Source organism: Esox lucius, chromosome 1 (genome assembly GCF_011004845.1).
Source record: "Esox lucius isolate fEsoLuc1 chromosome 1, fEsoLuc1.pri, whole genome shotgun sequence".
Classification (NCBI taxonomy): domain Eukaryota; kingdom Metazoa; phylum Chordata; class Actinopteri; order Esociformes; family Esocidae; genus Esox; species Esox lucius.
The window spans coordinates 32,900,034-32,921,246 of NC_047569.1; the positions used below are offsets into that span (position 1 = coordinate 32,900,034).

The following is a 21,213-nucleotide window of genomic DNA, read 5'->3' on the forward strand; positions in this document are numbered from 1 at the left end:
TTGAGACATAAAATCTATAGAGGATATTGTTTGGTTAAGGTCAGGGTTAGGTTTAGGGCTAAGGATAGGAAACAAAGAGTTAGGGTTAAGGTAATGGTTAGGTTAAGGTTAGGGTAAGGGTTAGGTTAGGTTAAGGTTAGGGTAAGGGTTAGGTTTAGGGCAAAGGATTAGGGAACATTCATTTCTGGGTATCAGGTTAGGTCTCAAGTCCCCACGTGGACAACAAGACCAACTTGTGTTTGTGTGTACGTGTGTGTGGGTGTTTGCGTGTGTAAATGCAATGTATCGTTTGCTGGTTGCCTACCCCTGGCCTGTGGGGAGTGGTCAGAGGGGGAGGAGCTGGCTTTCAGACGCTCGGCCCTCAGACTCTCTGGAAGCTGCAACAGATCCATGGGAATATCTGGGAGCTCTGTCCCGCTAAGAGAATGACACAGACAAGAGAGTGAAGAGGAATGAAGACAAATAAAGGCAAAAAGGAGAGAAACGGGACAGTGATTTACCAACAAAATAAAACCAGTAACATATTGCCATTGGAAATTGCAACGTCTGGAAAAACAACTTTGAAAAATTTGATTCTATTAGATTTGTACATATTTTTGTTTCAGCAGATTCCGTTTTTGGTAACACAGTACATTTTAATAAGCTTGAGGACTAGAGTACAAGAACATCTATGAATACTTAAGGAAGGCAACAGTATATCTCTCTGTGTAGTTGTTTCGAATAACACACACACAGAAACATGCACACACATGCGCACACACACACACACACACACACACACAATCACCTTGAAACTGTCTTATTGGCTTAAGTCAACTTAAATTTTTTGACAAATGTCCCTTTACCTGGTGTGAAATGTACGAGAAAAACTACTGTATTTGTGGGTTTCTAACCCATTGCTTCCTTCAATATAATACTATACATGTAATTAGGCTAGATATACCTGTCTGATTTCCAGATGATACCCTAAAAGGGCAAATTAGCTTACTCTGTTTGTTGTATTTGGCTTCTATGTTTCAGAAATGTGTTAAAATATAAATACCACTCAAACATTAAACATTATAATGAGAATGTCTGCTTTTGTCGTAAGTCTTCGCGCAGTTATTGAAAATCCAGCTTTTTTTGTAGTGGCTGAAATCAAGAAAATCATGTCAGACCTTTTTTTCACTTTAAATAAGATCTTTAAAACAACATATTTAAGTGAAAAAAAAATGCATAGTCTCTGCAATAAATAACAAAAATTTTATATTGTCAGTGCCCTTTCCACAAACAATATTACTTTTGAAGAAATATATATGTATTTTTATTTCTTTAACACATTTTGGTTATTACATCTCTATTCTATTGGATATTTCCTTGTTTCTGGTAAATTCCACGATTCTCTCGTCTTTTCACTTGATGAAAAAGTTAGTTATCGTCACCTTTATTGATAGTTATTGTATTAATGTCATTCACGAATGAAAGAAAAAAGTATGTTATTTTGCCATGAAAAGGAAGAGCTTTGGCAGACTGGCTAGCAATTGCTCAATTCTTACGACTATTCCAGTAAGTTAGTAGAATTTTCTATTGAGGGCTGGCTGAACTAGGCTTGCCTGGTTTCTTGTTTGGAAAGGAAAGAAAAAGGTGCAGTGGTCTCTTAATTCTTTCCGGAGCTGTATTTGTTTGTGTGTATGTATAATGTAGATTTATGCTCTTGTTCATATATTTTGTTATACTGTATGTATCACTCACTTTTGTAACATTGACCTTGCCATTTATGCCAATAATGCATGTTGAATTAGAATTTGATAGAGAAAGGGAGCGACAGTGAAAGCTAGAGATAGCGAAAGGAAAAGAGACTGTGAAATGGAGAGAGAATATGAAAGGGAGAGAGACCATGAAAGGGAGAAAGACAGAGAAAGGGAGAGAGACAGAGAACAAGAGAGACGTTAAAGGGAGAGAGACAGAGAAAGGGAGAGAGACAGAGAACAAGAGAGACGTTAAAGGGAGAGAGACAGAGAAAGGGAGAGATACAGTTAAGACAATAAATGCACCTTTTACAGCTATTGAGTGCGGCAGAAAACCACTGTTTTGTCTGTGTCCTGATTAACAAGATTGGTATAGTGAGTACTTCACTGGGAGGCTGCTGCTGTTGGAGAAGTTAATGAGCTCTTGCAATTACAGCACTAATTAACTAAAACACTATTCAGACCCAACATTCTGACATCCATTTGATGTAATTATATAGCCCCTCTCCAATCATTCAGCCTGGTTCTCAGTTTTTTTGTCTCTTGCAGTGTGCGCGTCTGAGTGTGTGAATGTGTGTGTGCGTGTGTGTGTGTGTGTGTGTGTGAGTGTGAATGTGGGTCCACATTTAGTGTGTATGTGTGTCAGTTTGGTGGGGAAAGGGGGCAGGAGAAACTAGCATCCGTGGACAATATAAATGGGTGTGTGTGGGTGTTGATAACAAACAAAGCAATGCATATTTCTTTAGCTAATACGCCCTGTGATATACCATGATATAGTTATACACGACAGTCGGCTAAACTGTGAAGAAGTACACAACACGCCCCATATTGTACAGTCAGACAAACAGAGACAAATGACCACCTGACAGAGAGCGTATCGTTGGATGGGCCCATGATTCTGACGTGAGGACTAACAACCGGACTGACCTGATGACATAGTTGACCCAGATGACGTTGCGTTCATGGGGGGCTTTGTGGTTGATGGAGACGGTGGCACAGGACTGGAGCCAGAGATACCCTCCTCTCCTCTGGAGCCAGCGATAGTACCCGGTCACAACCTGGCCCTTCCTCAACACTGGGACGGACAGACAGAGGAGGATGACAAGGAAACACAGGACAGTGTTGCTAGAGCTTTAGAGGACTTTGGCAGCAGAGGGCGCTGATCACAACATGTGGTTTTCATCAAATTGTGTATGCGGGAAGGAAAGCAATGAACACATGCACACACTTATGTTTTACTACGAAGGTGAGAACGGGCAATTTATGACTAAAAATGTAATGTTTACCTAAGGCCTAACCTCAAAATTCTAATCCTAAATCCAAACCTAACCCTAAAGTTAAAACCCAGTCTGATAAAGCTTCTTGTTTAAGTGTCACACATTCTCACTTCGCATGATTTTACTTGTTTTAATGCTAAAACAGGAACACACACACTCCGGTTGGTAACTCACAGTCCTCATGGCTCTGGCGGATGTTATCCAGGTCTTCTACATGGATGAAATGGTAGCAGGTGTGTCCTACCACCTCAGCTGGGCTCAGGTCCATGTATTCTGAGATCCTACATGAACCAATAAGGTAGCAATCATCACCAGTCACAGAGCGATGCATTTACAAATAAACTGAAGAATAGCTTTGGATTTCTTAAAAGGAGATTACATGCATCTGCAGGATAAACTAAGCTGCAATGATTCGATTCAAAACTTGGAATAAAACTATGATATAATATGCAATTTACTTCTGCACCCGTATCTTTATTCACTTTAATATCTCCATTAGAACTGTGTTCTTATTTTGAATGTCTGTATTTGTATTTCTGTTGTTTTATTGTTGTGAAAGAACCGGCAAGGATGCATTTAGTTACACCTTGTGTAGCCTGTACTTAGGAAAAATAAACATTACACATTTTTGAATCACCTGTCCAGGGATATTTGACCTCCAGTCCTAGTGAGAAATAACCAGATCAGACAAATGTCTGGTTGGCTCTGTCCCAGGGGTATCATTCTAGGATCAGGGTCAGTCGTTCCTGCCTGGTGTCACTTATCAAGTGTCTTATCTGGTGTCCTGTTGGATCTTAAATATGCTTACTTTAATTTCTCCTGTCCTTTTGGATGCGGCTATGCTCCCTCTATTTACAATAGGCCTACAAGGTGTCAGGTAAAATCCTAAAACAGATTTCCCATAGTAAACAACAAAATACTGTATTTCAGTTCTATGGAAGAGTCGACCAATAACACAATTTTAACTGAGAAACAGTTTAATTTTATTTTGCCTGCAATCAAGACTAACAGATATCCTTGACATCTGTGATATGACGGGAGATAATTGCCGGCCAGTGTTGGTTGAGTTTAGCACGTATTGATTATGTTTGAAGAGAGACCAGCTGGGGATTGTCTTATAATAGGGACAGGCATTCTTTACAGAGTCAAATAGACACACATCATCATAGCATCATTGTGTAGTGTTTGTCTGTTTTTGGATGTCTGGCTGTGTGTAGCTGTGTATTTATATGTGTTGTAATGTTGTATATTGTCGTAGCAATGTGCAAGCCATGTCCACCTGAGGATTTGTTCTTTTCAGTAATCTATTTTCTGTCTTAGGAGGGAAAATCCACTTGAAAATATAATCTCAATGGATTGATTGGTTTAATTTTACTCTGTTGACTGTTTCTTTATTTCCTTTGCTTGTACCATTCATGCTTTCCCACGCCAATATAAGACCACAGAAACAATTGTAATGACTTACCCTAACTACCCTAGTGATTAGGTTGAAATTGGCCTAATGTATACAAGTCATATTTGGATGCACCTACTCATTCAAGGGTATTTCTTTAGTTTTATTATTTTCCACATTGTAAAATGGTTGTGAACACATCATAACTCTAAAATAATACATGCAGAATCTGTAGCAACCAAAAACATGTTAATAATACATTCTTCAAATGAACCACCATTTGCATTGATGAAAGCTTTGCACACTGCCTTCTCTCAACCAGCTAGCAGTTTTTCTCGATTGCTAACAAGCATCGGTCAATACTGAAATCACTTTTGAAAAACAACTCAAACAGTTTGCATTTCTAACATGCATCTTGGACAAACTGCTAACCTCACCTCCAAAACTCACCAAAACCACCAAAACTCTTCATACTCAAAATAGATTTGTTCAACAACAACACTAGCAACAATTCTCATTCAGAAACAAACATACATTTATCACACTACAATCATTCATTTCAGAAATGAATAAAAGAAATGCCAAAGTTTAGCACATACTACACTAACTTGCATCAAATTCTATCTTCAGCATTTGGCCATGATATCTTGTCTATGTCAAAATGAATATCTTCACTTGCGCATCAGACAGTTGCGCATCAGTCAATGATATTATCAGTCCATCAGTCAATGATATGCTCAGTAGAAGCATTTTTTTATCAGCAAAGATGTAACTGTGATGGTTCACAGCAGTTTAGTTTGTAGTTTTGACCCTGTCCAGGGGCTGTTTGATTTATTCCTTTGCCTTGCTGTCTATCCTTCTCCCTGTTGAAAGACACTGTCAGTGTTCACATGGTTTACATGTTTATATAGTTACGAGTTGTGGTTACTGCTGGATGGCAATCATGCCTGTTTATGACAGCAATGCAGTGGTCGTGTGTGGCTCACACTACCAATACCACAGTTGTGGGTTTGAAACCCACATACAAATCTATTGCCTTAGGGTGGTGTTTCTGTACTTTTCAATCTGAAAACAATGTAAAATGTAAACTACATACATGTTGTATATATATATATACAACATGTATGTAGTTTACATTTTACATTGTTTTCAGATTGAAAAGTACAGATATGTATATATTGTGGTGACGCTGTATTTCTGTGCGAATAGTGGCCTCACCAAAGTCGTTACAATACATATGAGATTTTTGGTTCCAACTGCCATGTCTTTGTGAGACGCAGAATGGGTGAACGGGAGATATGTTGTTGGATGGAGGATGCGTGATGGTGTGGAGGTGCTTTGCTAGAGACACCGTCAGTGATTTATTTAGAATTCAAGGCACTATCAACCAGCATGGCTACCACAGCATTCTGCAGCGATATGCCATCACATCTGGTTTGTAGTTAGTTGGACAATCTTGTTTTTCAACAGGACAATGAACCAAAAGGGCTTTTTGGTTGCTGCATCAAATGACCTAGCCTAGGCCTGGATAAAGTGTGTTTCTGTGTGTTGTTGTGTGTTTCTCTGTGGTGCTTTGTGTTGTTGTGTGTGTCTGTGTGTAGTTATGTGTTTCAGATTTTTGTTGTGTGTTTCTGTGTGTTGTTGTTCAGTGTTGTGTGTTTTTGTGAGTTTCTGTGTTTTGTTGTGTGTTGCTGTGTGTTGTTGTCTGTTGTTATATGTTGTTGTGTGTTTCTGTGTATGGTTGTGTGTTGTTGTCTGTTGTTGTATATTTCTGTGTATGGTTTTGTGCTGTTTTCTGTTTTTCTGTATGTTCTTGTCTGTAGCTGTACCTGTTCTCACAGTAGGTGACTTGCAGGTCCATGTTGACCCGGAAGACAAACATCTGACTCTCCATGCGCACCTCGTTCATCGTGGAGGGAGGGAGCGTGTGCGCCAGGGCCACTAAGCCCATAGGCCGACGTACAGACCGTGTGGAGCCTGGCACCATGGCCGGACGACAGCGGATTCGCCCGGTCACATGGATCACCTGACAGGGAGGGATGACAGTTCAGAGCAGAGGTCATAGACAGTCCTCGTCCTAAAGAAAGAGAAATAGAGATGGAGGAATTGATGTGTCTCTTACTCTGACCTTGTAGCCCGAGGACTTGACATGGAGACCCCGTTTGGTGAGTGTGGACTTCATACGGATGAAGAAGCCTCGGTCAGGGGGTTCCTCCCCAGGCGCGAGAGGGCTGGAGGGGGCTGCGAAGAGACAGTGGACACACAGGAGTCAGCTCGGTGACCCCAGTGAACTCGGGACAGAATGTGGAACCTGTACAGCGCGTAACCACTACCGGGCTCAGGGGTCCCGGCCAGGGAGGACGTGGAGGCTGTGCTGGACGCGCTCTCAGGGACCACGTGGCAGCCGGCCTCGGCCCTCAGGTGGGGCTTGATACCCAGGTGCTCTGCCATCTCCACGTGGTCCGCTGGGTGGATGTAGTCAAACACACTGCTACCCGTCAACTCCACCTAAGCAACCACATGGACATACACTGTCAGACAGGGTGCAACGCACACGCACGCACCCGCACGCACACACACACACCAGCTGTTCAGCCCTGACTCAGCTTGTGCTGTACCGTATAGCTTTCCTATGTTAATGTGTTTGTTGTTCACTGATCTTATCCTCTTTGTTGTACATTGTCCTTGGCTTTTTTTAAAGGTGGTTTAAATCCAATGTAGTACATTTTTTTTTTTTTACATTTTATTATTATATGATGAATGACAGCACTCACACACACCTGAGCTGTAGCCCAGGGAAACGGGAGATTACAGTTATAATACATATGAAGTCGGAAGGATAAAAATCTATTGTATTTGGTGATTAAAGTGTAAAAGACAGGGATACAGCATCTTTAAAGGTCACATTTTACTATTCTAATCTACTCCTGCATTTCTTCTTCATTTACAGGCATGAGCACAGCCATCCAATCCCAGTGAGGGAGAAAGACGCTAATACGTCCCTGCTATGATCCCATCATCCTCTTGCCTCATCTCCTACTGTAATCATTTAAGGTAATAATAGCAATACTCTTTGCATGGCATCTATAAAAAACGAAATCGTAACGGGTCAGATTCCATTCCAACTGATAAAACGCCTGCCTTCCATCTTCTGCCTGCCTGACTGCCCGCCTGACTGTCTGCCTGCCTGCCAGCCTGTCTGTCTGTCATCTCCCTGCCTGAAGCCTTACATCCTTGTCTGTAGGACATACCCATTTATTACAGGATTAGATCATTTACTGTGTTCTTTATAGGATTTCCAGTCTTCAAGGACATCACAGCCAGAGAGGCAAGCGAGGGAGCACAGAACAAGTGTGAAAAAAGAGCCAAAAGAGAGGGTGGAGCCCCCATAGAGAGAGTACTGGAGGCTGGAGGGATCAACGCAGAGAAGGGGTTTAAAAACACATCGGCTTTAATAAGCTGCTACAGCTAAATGAGACATAAATGGGCCAGAATCCCTTGGCAGAGACAGGAAGTCAGCGCTAGAGACCAGGCTTCCCATAGTTCTTTGCTCTACCCCAGTAAAGGACCTGCAGTTGTCTGTGATCCTTTAAGACCTGTCAGTCCACTGTCCCTGAGTAGAGAGGGAAGAACTGGAGAAGATAGCTAAAAGAGAGAAAGAGAGAGAGGGATCTACACAGAAGCACAAAGAGCCAGACACAAGTATAGTGTAGAGAGAGAGAGAGAGAGAGAGAGAGAGAGAGAGAGAAAGAGTTTGTGTGCATTTCTTGTGTGTGTGGATGTGTGTGTGTGGGGGGGGGGGTTGAATAGGAGCAAGGGAGAGAGAGAAAGAGAGGGAGGGCCAGAAAGAGACAGAGAGGGAAGGAGACATGATATAAATAATAGCAGGGTGTTTTAATATGTATGAGGCCTCCGGATAGTCGTCCACAACACACTCTCAGACCGTCACTGACGGATGGGAAAGGAGAGAGGGGGGAGCTGGAGGAGGAGAGATGGGGGAGCTGGAGGAGGCTGCATACTAACCAGTCCAGGATCAATTCCACCCTGCCTCCATCCCTCCGTCCCTCCTCCTCCTCCCTGCAGTCGTGGAGGTGAGGGGGGGCTGAGAAGAGGGACACTGGGTTCGGACCTCGGGTGAGGGAAATGATCACCTTCAGGTGACAGGGGAGTGGACAGCGGGGCTATGCCCTTGGTCAAGGTGCCTGACCTGGGCTAAGCCCCCTAAGAAACCCCACTGTCTGGAGAGAGGCCCCAGGGCAAGCCGGGCCACGGGTCATTCAGCAGGACAGGACAAAAGCGCTCCACAGGGAGATCCATGTCCTCCAAACAACAACCACCAGTTACACCTCTCTGTTAGAGGCTCCTCACCAGGAGTGAATGCCTGCATCCCTGTCCTCCATCTCGCTCTGTGTCTTTAATCTTTCTCACTCTGTCAGCTCCTGATAATGTGGTAGTGTGTGTGTTTTGGAATTAAGGTCAATCTGGATTGTCGTTTATTTTTTGGGGCTGAAGGGTTTAGTTATGTTTAAGGAGATTCGAATAGTGAGGACATCTGTTTAGTGTTTTAGAATGGCCTTTGTTGTTTACCTATTTAATTCCATGATGTATTTACTTTTTTTTGTCAAACTCCCCCATGCGTCATTTCTCTCTCACTCTTGCCATTGGGTTATATTTTGTTCCGCACCTGCTGCGATATATTTCAGAGTTTAATTTTACATTTGTGTTTACCCACAGTTGACTGAAGAATCTCAAAACTGTCACACACACACACACACACACACGCCCACTAACCCACTGCTAACCCTCTGTAGGGCTGTCTACCAGGGACTCCTAACCACAACCCAATCTTTCCTTTTAAAATCCACTCAGCACTGTCCTCCCTGTTTTCTCATGCTGTATCCCCAATCCTTTTTCTTCCCACTGTATTTTATAACCCCTACCTCCCCCTCTCTCCCCCTCTATCAGTCTTCCCATCCTCCTCTGTTTTTGCTCCTCCCCACAATCAATGTGGCTTTTAAGATGCCTATCGATTTGTTCCTCTAGACAGGCCCTGTGCGCTGGGGCGACACTTTGATTGCTGGCCCAGTAATTACTGTTATTATTTATGCATCTGGGCAAAATGGCAGGACTTAACATTCACAGTACAAGAGGCCACAGGCAATCAACAGAGGTGAGCACCTGGAGAGAGGGAGGGAGAGAGAGAGAGTGTGGGGGGGGGGGTTGAGCTAGTCAGACAGAGAGGAAGGGAAAGAAGCTACAGAGAGTACAGTACAAGTGAACAGTCAAAGATAGTCAGACACTCTCTAACACACACCTGTGCATATACACACAAACGCGACATTAGATAGGGGTGGGACATGATGGGAGTGTACGGTCGTGTGTGTGTGTGTGTGTGTGTGTGCGGTTGCCCCATCACTAATCCGAACGGCCCTGAACAGAATGTGCTCCTCCCCCCCACGTGAAATAGCAGTGTCCCACACCTCTCCACTCTTTCTGAGAACATGGGACAGCCTTTCTGTGAGACGGCGGACCTTTGCGTGTGTATGTGATAAGCCTCACCTGTGAGAGGCCCAGGTAGATGGAAACAGTCTCTGATATGTAGAGAAAGCGTCCCTCTGAGCTGACCACGAAGACAAAGCCATCTAGAGACTGTGAAAACAACACGCACAAACCACCAGAAACACACACACAATCAGTCCGACACAACAACAGGACAGACAAATTAGAGCAATTAGTGTATATTGAACAGACTCCACTGAGGTGCTGGAGGACAACAAGCCGTCCAGCTCCCTCAGTATCTTTCCCCCACAGTAGAGGACAGAAAAGCACAGGGCAGTATATAACAAAAGAGTCCAACAGAGGACAGTATAGAAGAGCAGAGGACAGTAGAGAAGATTAGAGGACAGTACAGAAGAGTAGAGGACAGTAGAGGGAAATAGCGTACTGTACAGTACAGTAGAGTGCTGTAGACAAGCGAAGCTTGGCTTGTTCAATCAGTGTTAATACCGGCTGGTGTGTGCGGTGTAATCTGTGTCTGTCTGCTGTTCAGGCAGAGAGGCGCGTGGCCAGATCGGGACAGAGGTAGCGACAGTGGTGAGTGATGACAAGTGAAAGCTATACCGCCGGCCAATTAGGAACGACCCCTACACAGCATCATATTTGTCATAGTAACAATCATCCCCACCAGTGAGTAAAAGCGGCGTGCTGGAAGTGTACGACCACTCTACTGAAGAATGATTGCTATTTTGGCGGCGAAGTGGTGGTAATTTATGCAACTGACACATTCAGTATGCAAATGCGAGTGGCCAGGGTGTGGGGCTCGGCGAGCTGGTTGAATGGCAGAGAAATAAAGTGCAATTATCAGGCTATTACTGACAGAGGACAGCAGTAGGAAAGAATCATCCAGTTTTCTGAAGCGCTAATTTGATTTATATCAGTGCCGCTCCTTCTCCGAATATTTCAGAGCAGACGACGCTCTTTTGTCTTTGTGTAACCCTCTCATTTACAACATTCTTTACACCAAGTCTCGCTCTTCTCTCATCAGTCCTTGCCTCCCGCTTTTTCTCCCACTCTTTCCCTCCAAGTCCAGGTGTTTGGCGGTCATTGATAGCACTACAGTGAAGCGGCGCAGCAGGGCTTTACGGGCTTAGATGGTTAGCAAGCATTCTGAGAGATCAGAGGGGTTCAAACCAGAGACCAGACACAGCAGCCCTTTGGCACCAACAACCATGACTTCCACATCCCAGTAATAGTTACACTCAGACCATCAGTAACAGTTACATGGTTAAATATACATATATATATTTCAACATTTTGGGGTCACTTTTAAATGTCCTTGTTTTCCATGAAAACATACATGAAATGAGTCTGAATAGGAAGTATAGCAAAATGAATAGGAAATATAGTAATTGAAGGTTAGAAATAATGATTTTTAATAGAAAAAATAATTGTGTCCTTCATATTTTGCTTTCCTCAAAGAATCCTCCTTTTGCAGAAATAACAGCCTTGCAGACCTTTGGTATTCTAGTTGTCAATTTGTTGAGGTAATCTGACGAGATTGCACCTCCCACAAGTTGGATTGGCTTAATGGATACCTCTAATGATCAAGCTGCTCCCACAACTGCTCAATAGGGTTGTGATTCGATGACTATGCTGGCCACTACATTATAAATAAAATACCAGCTGTGCCTGGGTCATTGTCCTGTTGTAGGAGGACATTGGCTCCAATCAAGCGCCGTCCAAAGGGTAGGGCATGCCGTTGCAAAAATGGAATGATAGCCTTCCTTCTTCAAGATCTCTTTCACCCTGTACTAATCTCCCACTTTACCCCCACCAAAGGACCCCCAGACCATCACATTGCCTCCACCATGCTTGACAAATGGCGTCAAGCACTCCTCCAGAATCTTTTCATTTGGTTAGCTACTCACAAATGTTATTATTTGTGATCTGAACAACTGAAACTTAGTCTGTCCATAACACTTTTTTCCAATCTTCTTCTTTTCCAGTGTGTGTTCTTTTGGCCATCAAAATGTTTTCTTTTTATTGGCCAGTCTGAGGTATGACTTTTTCTATGCAACTCTGCCTATAAGGCCAGCATCCCGGAGTCACCTCTTCACTGTTGATGTTGAGACAGGTGTTTTGTCAGTACTATTTAATGAAGCTGCCAGTTGAGAACCTGTGAGATGCCTGTTTTATTTTAATTTTTTTTAAATTATGTATTTGTCTCCTACTTCTCTTTCTTTTCTGGTTAAAGCCAGTTTGTGTTGTTCGGTGAAGGGAGTATTGTATTCACAGCATTGTACTAGATCTTAAGTTTCTTGGCAATTTATTGCATGGAATAGCATTTCTCAAAACAAGAATAGACTGATGACCTGATGGCCATTTTGAGCCTGTAATTGAACCCACAATTGCTAATGCTCCAGATACTGAATTAATCTAAAGAAGGCCAGTTTTATTGTTTCTTTAATCAGCACAACTGTACTAACATAATTGCATTTAGTGTTTTCTAATGATCACATAGCCTTTTAAAATGATAAACTTGGATTAGCAAACACAACATGCCATTGAAACACAGGACTGATGGTTGCTGATAATGGGCCTCTGTATGACTGTAGATATTCCATTCCGTTTCCACCTACAACAGTAATTTTCAACAATGTCTAAACTGTTATATTATATTTCAATTATTTCAGTTTTTTAGTGGACAAAAATATTTGCTTTTCTTTCGAAAACAAGGACACCAAACTTTTGAAAGGTAGTGTATAAAGATATAAATAAATATTGTATAAAATGTATTTATCATGTAAACAAACAGGAGTTGAGAATATTCACCTCCAAAGTAACGTTTGAACTAACACTTATTCTACAGTATGTAACATGTTGTGAGTCAAGAATTCTCTGTAGAATGACAATTAGTAATCTTGTAACTATCTTATCTCAGGTTAAGAGAATACATTTTATATGGCAAATTTAGAGGACCATCTATATGTAATTTGTGTGTGCGTCTGAGATATTTACCTGTAGCAGGTGAGCTCCCAGGTGCAGTTCAAACATGTCAGTTGCCAGAGAGTGGGTGGATCGTCTCACTGCAGGGAAACACACAGACACACAGAGGGATGTCAGCATATGTCCAATATTAATCCCTTTGCTGATGCTTCATTGTTAGTCTGACAGTAACATTTTGAGATTATATATTTGGCTAAACCACCTATCCAACATTGTTTGTGTGTGTGTGTGTGTGTGTGCGTGTGTGTGATGCTGATAGACAGCATTGCATTTGGGAGGGAGAGATGGAGGGAAAGAAAAAGAAAGTGAGATATGACATCCACTGCAAATGTGGGGGGAAAGGGTTTTGACTGGGGAGGCCAATTCACAAATCACATTTGTGTGTGTGTGTGTGTGTGTGTGTGTGTGTCTGTGTGTGTGTGTTTAGGTGGGTGAGGAGCACTGGATATCCGTGCCCATGTGTGGCTGCAAGACTCCTGTAAATCAATACACGTTATGACAGGAAAATGATGCTGTTCTGGGTTACAAGTGAACATGGAGGTGCGGGGCACACACACTCATAGACACACACACACACACTCATAGACATTCACACACACATACACACACACACACACACACACTCATAGACACACACGCACAATAAAACAAATCCATCTCCTATCTGTTTATTTGGGATGTTGTGTTCTTGCCATTGGTCAGTAAACAAACAAGCAGGAATTCCAGCAGCCCCCCCCCTTCACATACACACACACACACACACACACACATACACACACCTCACACTCTTCCTACATCTCTCTCAGCACTCACACACACACACACACACACACACACACACACACACTCATAAACACACCGTTGCTGGACAAAGCCACAGTGCCATTGTGATATTGGGGTACCCCTGTGTGACAGCGGAGGAATATCAATGAGGCTCGTCCATTCAGCACGCTGAAAGGAAGTCTGGGTCTGGGGACCCTACAGCCACAACTCAGGAGCTAACCCAGAGAGGGGGATGGGACCCTGTCTCCCTCCCTGCCTTCCTGCCTGGACCCAAATGGGGCTAAGAGAGGGGAGGGGCTGGCCCACTGGGGGTCTGGGACCAACCCTGTCACCTACACCTCCCCCATGGGTCCCCGGAGCGGCTGCCGGTGATCAGCGGCGATGAACATTGTTTTTTGAGGGGCAGACGGAATGGCGGATGTGACATGGACCTGACGGATGAGTCTAAACACACAGTCGTTTACTACAGGCACCTCGTCCGCCTGCTACCCAATGCCCAGGGCACTCAACGGGGCGTCCAGGAAACCAAAAGAGCCTCAGTTTGGGTGTGCAAGTGTGTGTGTGTGTGTGTGAGAGAGAGTGTGTGAGACTGTGTGTGTGTGTGTGTGTGTTTGTTTGTGAGAGTGTGTGAGTGTGTGTGTAACGATCAGGGGCCTTGAGAAGGTGATGAGTATGTCACCCTGAGAACAAGGATCCTTCTGTGTTGGTGGAAATAAGCTGTTTGTGTGTGTGTGAGAGAGAGTGTGTGTGTGTGTGTGTGAGAGAGAGTGTGTGTGTGTGTGTGTGTGAGAGAGAGTGTGTGCGTGTGTGTGTGTGTGTGTGTGAGAGAGAGTGTGTGAGAGTGGGTGTGGGTGTGTGAGTGTGTGTGAGAGAGAGAGTGTGTGAGAGTGTGTGGGTGTGTGTGAGAGAGTGTGGGTGTGTGTGTGAGAGTGTGTGTGTGAGTGTGTGTGCGTGCGTCCTCATAGTGGATTTGCGTTGAGAAGCCGATGTCCCCAGCTGTAGTCAGTACAGTAAATCAAGGAAATAATGTTACGTTTAAGACCTTTTCTCAACTCCTCACTTCTAGAAAGTGTAGCGGTTAGGCTCAGGGTTAGAATTAGGGTTGAGCTTATGGGTGGGAGGTTTAGGGATGGGTTCAGGTGACACAGGAACGTGCGTGTGCGCGGACGTGTATGCATGGGCGTGCAGATGTATTCGGAGAAGCGCTCTAGAGGTATTTTCAATTACATTCATATTTCATTAACTCCGCTAGATTTTCTCTCTGTGGTTTAATTTCATTTGAGAGAAAGGTTGGAACGTCCACGTTAATTACAGAACGACTTGCAGGTCAGTTTCCGGGGTCTTCCCGATGTTCCGCAGGGATCAAAGAGAAAAATGGGATTGCTTGATCTCTGTGCTTCTGTTCTATACATAATTTACTCCAAGTTCAACACCCCCACCAGTCACCCCTTCGTTCTTTCCTTTCCTCCCCCAAGCTGTCGACCTTTTAACCAAGTTAGGACGTTACCATGGGAACCTAATAAATAACACAGATTGTGGACCTTCTATTGCTTTTATCTTTACATTATTTACTCAAGTATCATGCTATTTTCCATTTCCTAGCCTCATCACATAACTTCTTTACTGGGCTTTGATGGTTACCCAATTGAGTGAGTGAGTGTGTATGTGTGTGTGAGTGAGTGTGTGTGTGTGCGTGAGTGTGTGTGCGTGAGTGTGTGTGTGTGAGTGTTACCTCTGTAGGAAAAGACAGGTTTTGAGTCGACAGATGGGAGAGAGAGAGCGACCCTAATCGTGACGTCTTTCTCCACCGCAATTATCCTCTCACTGCTATCTTCCCCTTCCTCTCTGGGTTTCTGTTTCTCTCTCTTCCCTATTCCCTCCCCCGAACTGTTTTCTATCCTTCTTTCTATCTGTCGCTCCCTCACTCCTTCCACGGTCGAACATAATTTGAGTGCAATTAACTTCCCTTAAAAGCCCTCGCAGCTTTAAACGCTGAGAATTAGAGGAGAGGCAGACATGGAAAACGTGAGAGGAGGTAGAGGGAGAGAAAGAGAGATGTGAGGCAGACAAAGTCAAAGTCAAGATATAGCCAGACAGAAAGCCGTGACAGTAAAAAGGTTCAAATGCTCCCTGGTTGCTGGTTTAGATCTCAGAGCTTGTCAGGAGAAGTAATCCATACAATATTGTAAAACTGCGAAACACTAAGATCCACAGGGACGCTTTTTGCCTTGTCTAAAGCATGTAGATCATACCGAAAAAGAGACATTGGTTCAGGAGCCCATATGACCTGGGCATATACTGTAGTCTTGAATAATAGATTAAATCAAAGGTTTGAGGCTAAAGTACTTTATTATAGACCCAACCCACCGGTCCTCCGCCGGTCTTCTCTTTCCCGCTGGTCATTCTTTTCTGCTTCCACCACGCCTCCTTATCCCCCCACTCTCCCCTAGTTTCCCTCCCTCCCTCTCCTCCACCCTTTTTCCTCCCTCTCTCTCTCGCCGTGTGAAGGTCACGCAATTGATTTTCCTCCGTCTATTCATTTTCCAAGACTGGCTTTGAAACGTGGGAAGCAGACAAAAGCCACACCAGCCCTCAGCCGCCCCAACCCCCCACCCGAATCCCGAACCCGAACCCCCATCCCCAGAGAATGACCTGGGGACTGGGGACTCGGGGGGGGGGGGGCAGCACGATGTCCCCCCCTCAGGGTGCCGCCTGGTCTTCACACCACATTCCACATTCCACAAAACATTAGGCTACTCACGGAATGCCTCGCCGTCACTCGGGCCCATCTTAACCGTGGTCGCCAACGTTCTATTGACACCGCGGCCAGATTGGTGGACAGAAGTAGAACGGGGACTTATGACTTTAAACTGGGGCTAATTACCATTTAGTCTAACTTACACTGTAGAGATTTGGAGGTACGACAATGTTGCTAAAGTAGGCAAAGATTTGGTAGAAAACAACATCGCAATAATCATCATATTATCAAATATACTTTGACAGATAGCTAAGTCCGTCATGAATAGCTAGCGATGCTAACGTTAGCTGGATACAATTTGATATACTCACCGCAATACTTGCAAGCCCGTTAACATTTTACTGCGGCTAAAATCAATTTTGGGACATCAAATGGATGATGAAGGATATAAATTATTAAGCATGAGTAAAGCACTTCAGACCAAACCTTCATCAGGTCGCATTGAGGAAGCATTGAGTAGAATTCTCACTTGTCAATCAGCCCAAAAAGAAACGTTCCAAACAGTATTGTGATGTAATGTTCAATCCACAAACAGGCCCAAAACCTGCCTGTCCCAAAAGGAGAGGTAATGGGTGTGCGTAATGCACTCATGTTTTTTCTGAAGGCTGATGTATAGATTTTAGGCATAAAAAATGCATCAATGATAAAACATCCTACATGTAGCGCAGCATGCAGTCCAAAGTAGGTCCATTGGGACATGAGGGTGGATTGCTCTACTGGTCATCCATTGACACATCTGGAAGGATTTCAGCATGTGTTTTCACTGGTACATTGAACTTCAAATAGATCAAATAGACATGCTCTTCCTGGAGATATCCAGATGTCTTTAAATAATCTTGTCCAGTCTGGGAGGACAAATACAATGGCAGAGTGTGGCATATATACCTCAAAATGGCTTGCCAACTCTCACGTTATGCAAAACAATGGCATAGCGGGAAAGTTGGCAAGCCATTCGAGGTAACTAAACAGTACCTTCGGATGGTACACTATGTGTAAGTTCATAACCCATTATATCAGTGGGATGTCATGTTCTGTTTTTTCTATTACTGGACGAATGTCTGGTGGTATAGGGAGGCCACATGCTAATATGGGGCAAGCTAGCATGTCAGCTAGTTTGTCACCTTGAAGGCACAATATTTTCTGCTAGGTAAGAAAACATGTTTGAGGACATATTGACGTATGTTTGGCTTACAAACATATGCTGGTCTAGCGAGCATCTAACAGCAACAAGTATTTTAGTTGACTGTTTTCAGTGTTTTGCTATGCTGTTTCATGTACCATGGCCACGGCCATGTACCTTGCAGTAAAGTCATGTTGGTAAACATATGCCAAACTCCCTTACTAATCAAACAACAGAGGGAAGGTCAGAAAACACAGATGAAATGAGAGAAAAAGGTTGTTGTTGTATACTTAGCGATGGCTATGCAAATATAGCTAAACACCTGAAATACACCTGTCACGGTTAGGGTTAAGTTAGGTTATGGTTAGGTGTTAAAGATGGAGTAAAGCAATCATTCTGCTGGTTTATACACTCACCTAAAGGATTATTAGGAACACCTGTTCAATTTCTCATTAATGCAATTAACTAATCAACCAATCACATGGCAGTTGCTTCAATGCATTTAGGGGTGTGGTCCTGGTCAAGACAATCTCCTGAACTCCAAACTGAATGTCAGAATGGGAAAGAAAGGTGATTTAAGCAAGTTTGAGCGTGGCATGGTTGTTGGTGCCAGACGGGCCGGTCTGAGTATTTCACAATCTGCTCAGTTACTGGGATTTCCACGCACAAACCATTTCTAGGGTTTACAAAAAATGGTGTGAAAAGGGAAAAACATCCAGAATGCGGCAGTCCTGTGTGCGAAAATGCCTTGTCAGAGGAGAATGGTCCGACTGATTCAAGCTGATAGAAGAGCAACTTTGACTGAAATAACCACTTGTTACAACCGAGGTATGCAGCAAAGCATTTGTGAAGCCACAACACGCACAACCTTGAGGCGGATGGGCTACAACAGCAGAAGACCCCACCGGGTACCACTCATCTCCACTACAAATAGGAAAAAGAGGTTACAATTTGCACAAGCTCGCCAAAATTGGACAGTTGAAGACTGGAAGAATGTTGCCTGGTCTGATGAGTCTCGATTTCTGTTGAGACATTCAGATGGTAGAGTCAGAATTTGGCGTAAACAGAATAGGAACATGGATCCATCATGCCTTGTTACCACTGTGCAGGCTGGTGGTGGTGGTGTAATGGTGTGGGGGATGTTTTCTTGGCACACTTTTCTTGGCCAGTGGTTCCCAACTACGGTCCTGAAGTACCCCCAACAGTACACATTTTCATTGTAGCCCCAGCCAAGCACAGCTGATTCAACTTTTCAACTAATTATCAGGCTCTCATTGAGTTGAATTGGGTGTGCTTCTCCAGGGCTACAACAAAAATGTGTACTGTTGGGGGTACTCGAGAACCACTGCTTTAGGCCCCTTAGTGCCAATTGGGCATCGTTTAAATGCCACGGCCTACCTGAGCATTGTTTCTGACCATGTCCATCCCTTTATGACCACCATGTACCCATCTTCTGAAGGCTACTTCCAGCAGGATAATGCACTATGTCACAAAGCTCGAATCATTTCAAATTGGTTTCTTGAACAAGACAATGAGTTCCCTGTACTGAAATGGCCCCCACAGTCACCAGATCTCAACCCAATAGAGCATCTTTGGGATGTGGTGGAATGGGAGCTTCGTGCCCTGGATGTGCATCCCACAAATCTCCATCAACTGCAAGATGCTATCCTATCAACATTTCTAAAGAATGCTTTCAGCACCTTGTTGAATCAATGCCACATGTAATTAAGGCAGTTCTGAAGGCGAAAGGGGGTCAAACACAGTATTAGTATGGTGTTCCTAATAATCCTTTAGGTGAGTATACTTGCCATATCTAAATGTTCAACAAGAACACACAGATTGCTGCTAGTATACAGTGCTTCATTTTATTATAAAAATGTTTCTGTCTTTATTTTTGCTTATATATTCTTCTTCTTAACTCTCACTACGTAGTTGTCGGGTGCCATGTCACAAGAATATCATTGTGCAGGATGACACTCTGTTGTTCTGTGCTTGTGACAAATAAAACTTGAAACTTGGTTTAACAATTCTATTTAAATATAATAGTGCTCACCACTGCCCCTAGTGGGTAAAATAGGGACAGTTTTGAGCACTATGTAGATATCAAATATCCATGTTGATCTCCTGTGAGCTCTGGTGAGCTTGAACCAAAATTGACTGCCCCTACAAAATCCTATTTTTACTAATCCTAACTCTAAACTTAACCCTAAATCTTACCCTAACTCGAATCCTTACCCTAACCTTTACCCTCAATAACCTAACTTTTATGTCTAAATTCACACCTACCTTTAAACTTGACCTGCAACACCTAACCTTAACCCTAATTTTAACCGTAACCCCTATTGTAACGTTTGGCCTAACTTAAACCTTAAACCCAGAAAAAAAAGAATTTTTCAAAATGGTGACAGGGAAAACATCCCTATTAGTCACGTTTAACCACAGTTTTGGGACGTTTTTGTCCCTGATACGTAGTTAAGTCAGAAACGCAAACACATACACAACAGACATCATTGTTGCTGAGTTGTTTCCCCTCAGTAATAGTAGCAATTAGACAACCCTTATAATTACGCTTTCCTCGTTATGTAGTTAATTTCTGTAATTACAAATCGCACCGTAGGTCCAACCTTCCTTTGTGTATCATGCCTGTCTATGTCTCTCTGACTTTCCATCTATGTCTCTCTGTCTGTCTCTCTCTCTCTCTCTCTTTCTTTCTTTATTTGTCCTTGTCTTTCTCTGACTCTTTCTAATTCTCTTTATATGTAGTTCTCTATCTGTCACTCTCTCTTTTTCTCTCTCTCCCTTCTCCCTGCTCTCTTTCTCTGAATAACTCTGCCTCACACTCCCTTTTTCGTTCTGTCAGTGTCTCTATCTGGCTCTCATCATGGCTTTCTGAGTCTGTCTCTCTCTCTCTGTCTCTCTCTGTCTCTCTGTCTCTCTCTCTAAGTGACGAGGGAGCATGTTAACCAGATATACCACAGTGCACGATGAGAGTTGTGTCTTGGCTGTGCAGGGAGGGACTCCACTGGCTATCATGTTAGGGTTACCTTGCTGATACAGCCACTGTACACCTGTGAAGGGCTTTAGCTGCAGCACTAGTGATTGGGCTTGACAGCAGTGCAGAGGCCTTGGGTGATGTGGAAGAGAGGGCTCACCCTTGCTGCAGTGGTTCTGTCCCTCCATCAGGGGGCTCCAGGGCGGGTCTCCCTGGCTGGCGAAGGTGCGCATGTGAAGGTAGCTGATGGTGAGGCGAATGACCGAGGCCTTGTCCAGCTGGCTGGTGATGGCTCCGGGCAGAGGCAGCATCTTGGCCAGCTCAAAGAACTCAAAGTTCTCCTTACCGCGACGGGAACGCGCGGCATTGCGAGACTTCTCTTTCCGCAGGTTCTGCAAACTGGACGAGAAGAGGAATCGGCCGGATGGGGGAGAGAGGCAAAAGAGGAAGTGGAAGTGAAAAAGGTTTGTGGTTTGTGACAGAACCGTAACGTAAGGAATGACATCAGTTGGACCAAATGGGTCTTTGTTCGTGTATGTTGACCATGACCAATAAGTCCCTTAAACTGAACACAATGACACCGACAGTCTGAGTTGAGTCAATCTCAGTTATAATCTGTCTCCAGTGGAGAAGTAATTACCTACAGAACAGTGTGCTG

The 21,213-nt window shown here is 43.7% G+C and overlaps 1 protein-coding gene across 3 annotated transcripts in view; it reads right to left on the reverse strand.

Moving 5' to 3' along the window:
- The window catches only part of npas1 (neuronal PAS domain protein 1), a 33,502-nt gene that overhangs the window by 2,107 nt on the left and 10,182 nt on the right, over positions 1-21,213 (reverse strand). The window contains exons 3-11 of one of the 3 annotated variants that reach the window (XM_010872839.5): positions 20,716-20,954; positions 12,915-12,982; positions 9,957-10,046; positions 6,731-6,905; positions 6,526-6,638; positions 6,227-6,423; positions 3,179-3,285; positions 2,655-2,802; positions 305-417 (exon numbers count right to left, since the gene is read on the reverse strand). In XM_010872839.5, the coding sequence (XP_010871141.3) occupies positions 305-417; positions 2,655-2,802; positions 3,179-3,285; positions 6,227-6,423; positions 6,526-6,638; positions 6,731-6,905; positions 9,957-10,046; positions 12,915-12,982; positions 20,716-20,954 (1,250 nt within the window). Of the gene's footprint in view, positions 1-304; positions 418-2,654; positions 2,803-3,178; positions 3,286-6,226; positions 6,424-6,519; positions 6,639-6,730; positions 6,906-9,956; positions 10,047-12,914; positions 12,983-16,754; positions 16,901-20,715; positions 20,955-21,213 lie in introns of those variants that run through there. The other 2 variants (XM_010872832.5, XM_020048975.3) reach the window with 2 other exon arrangements.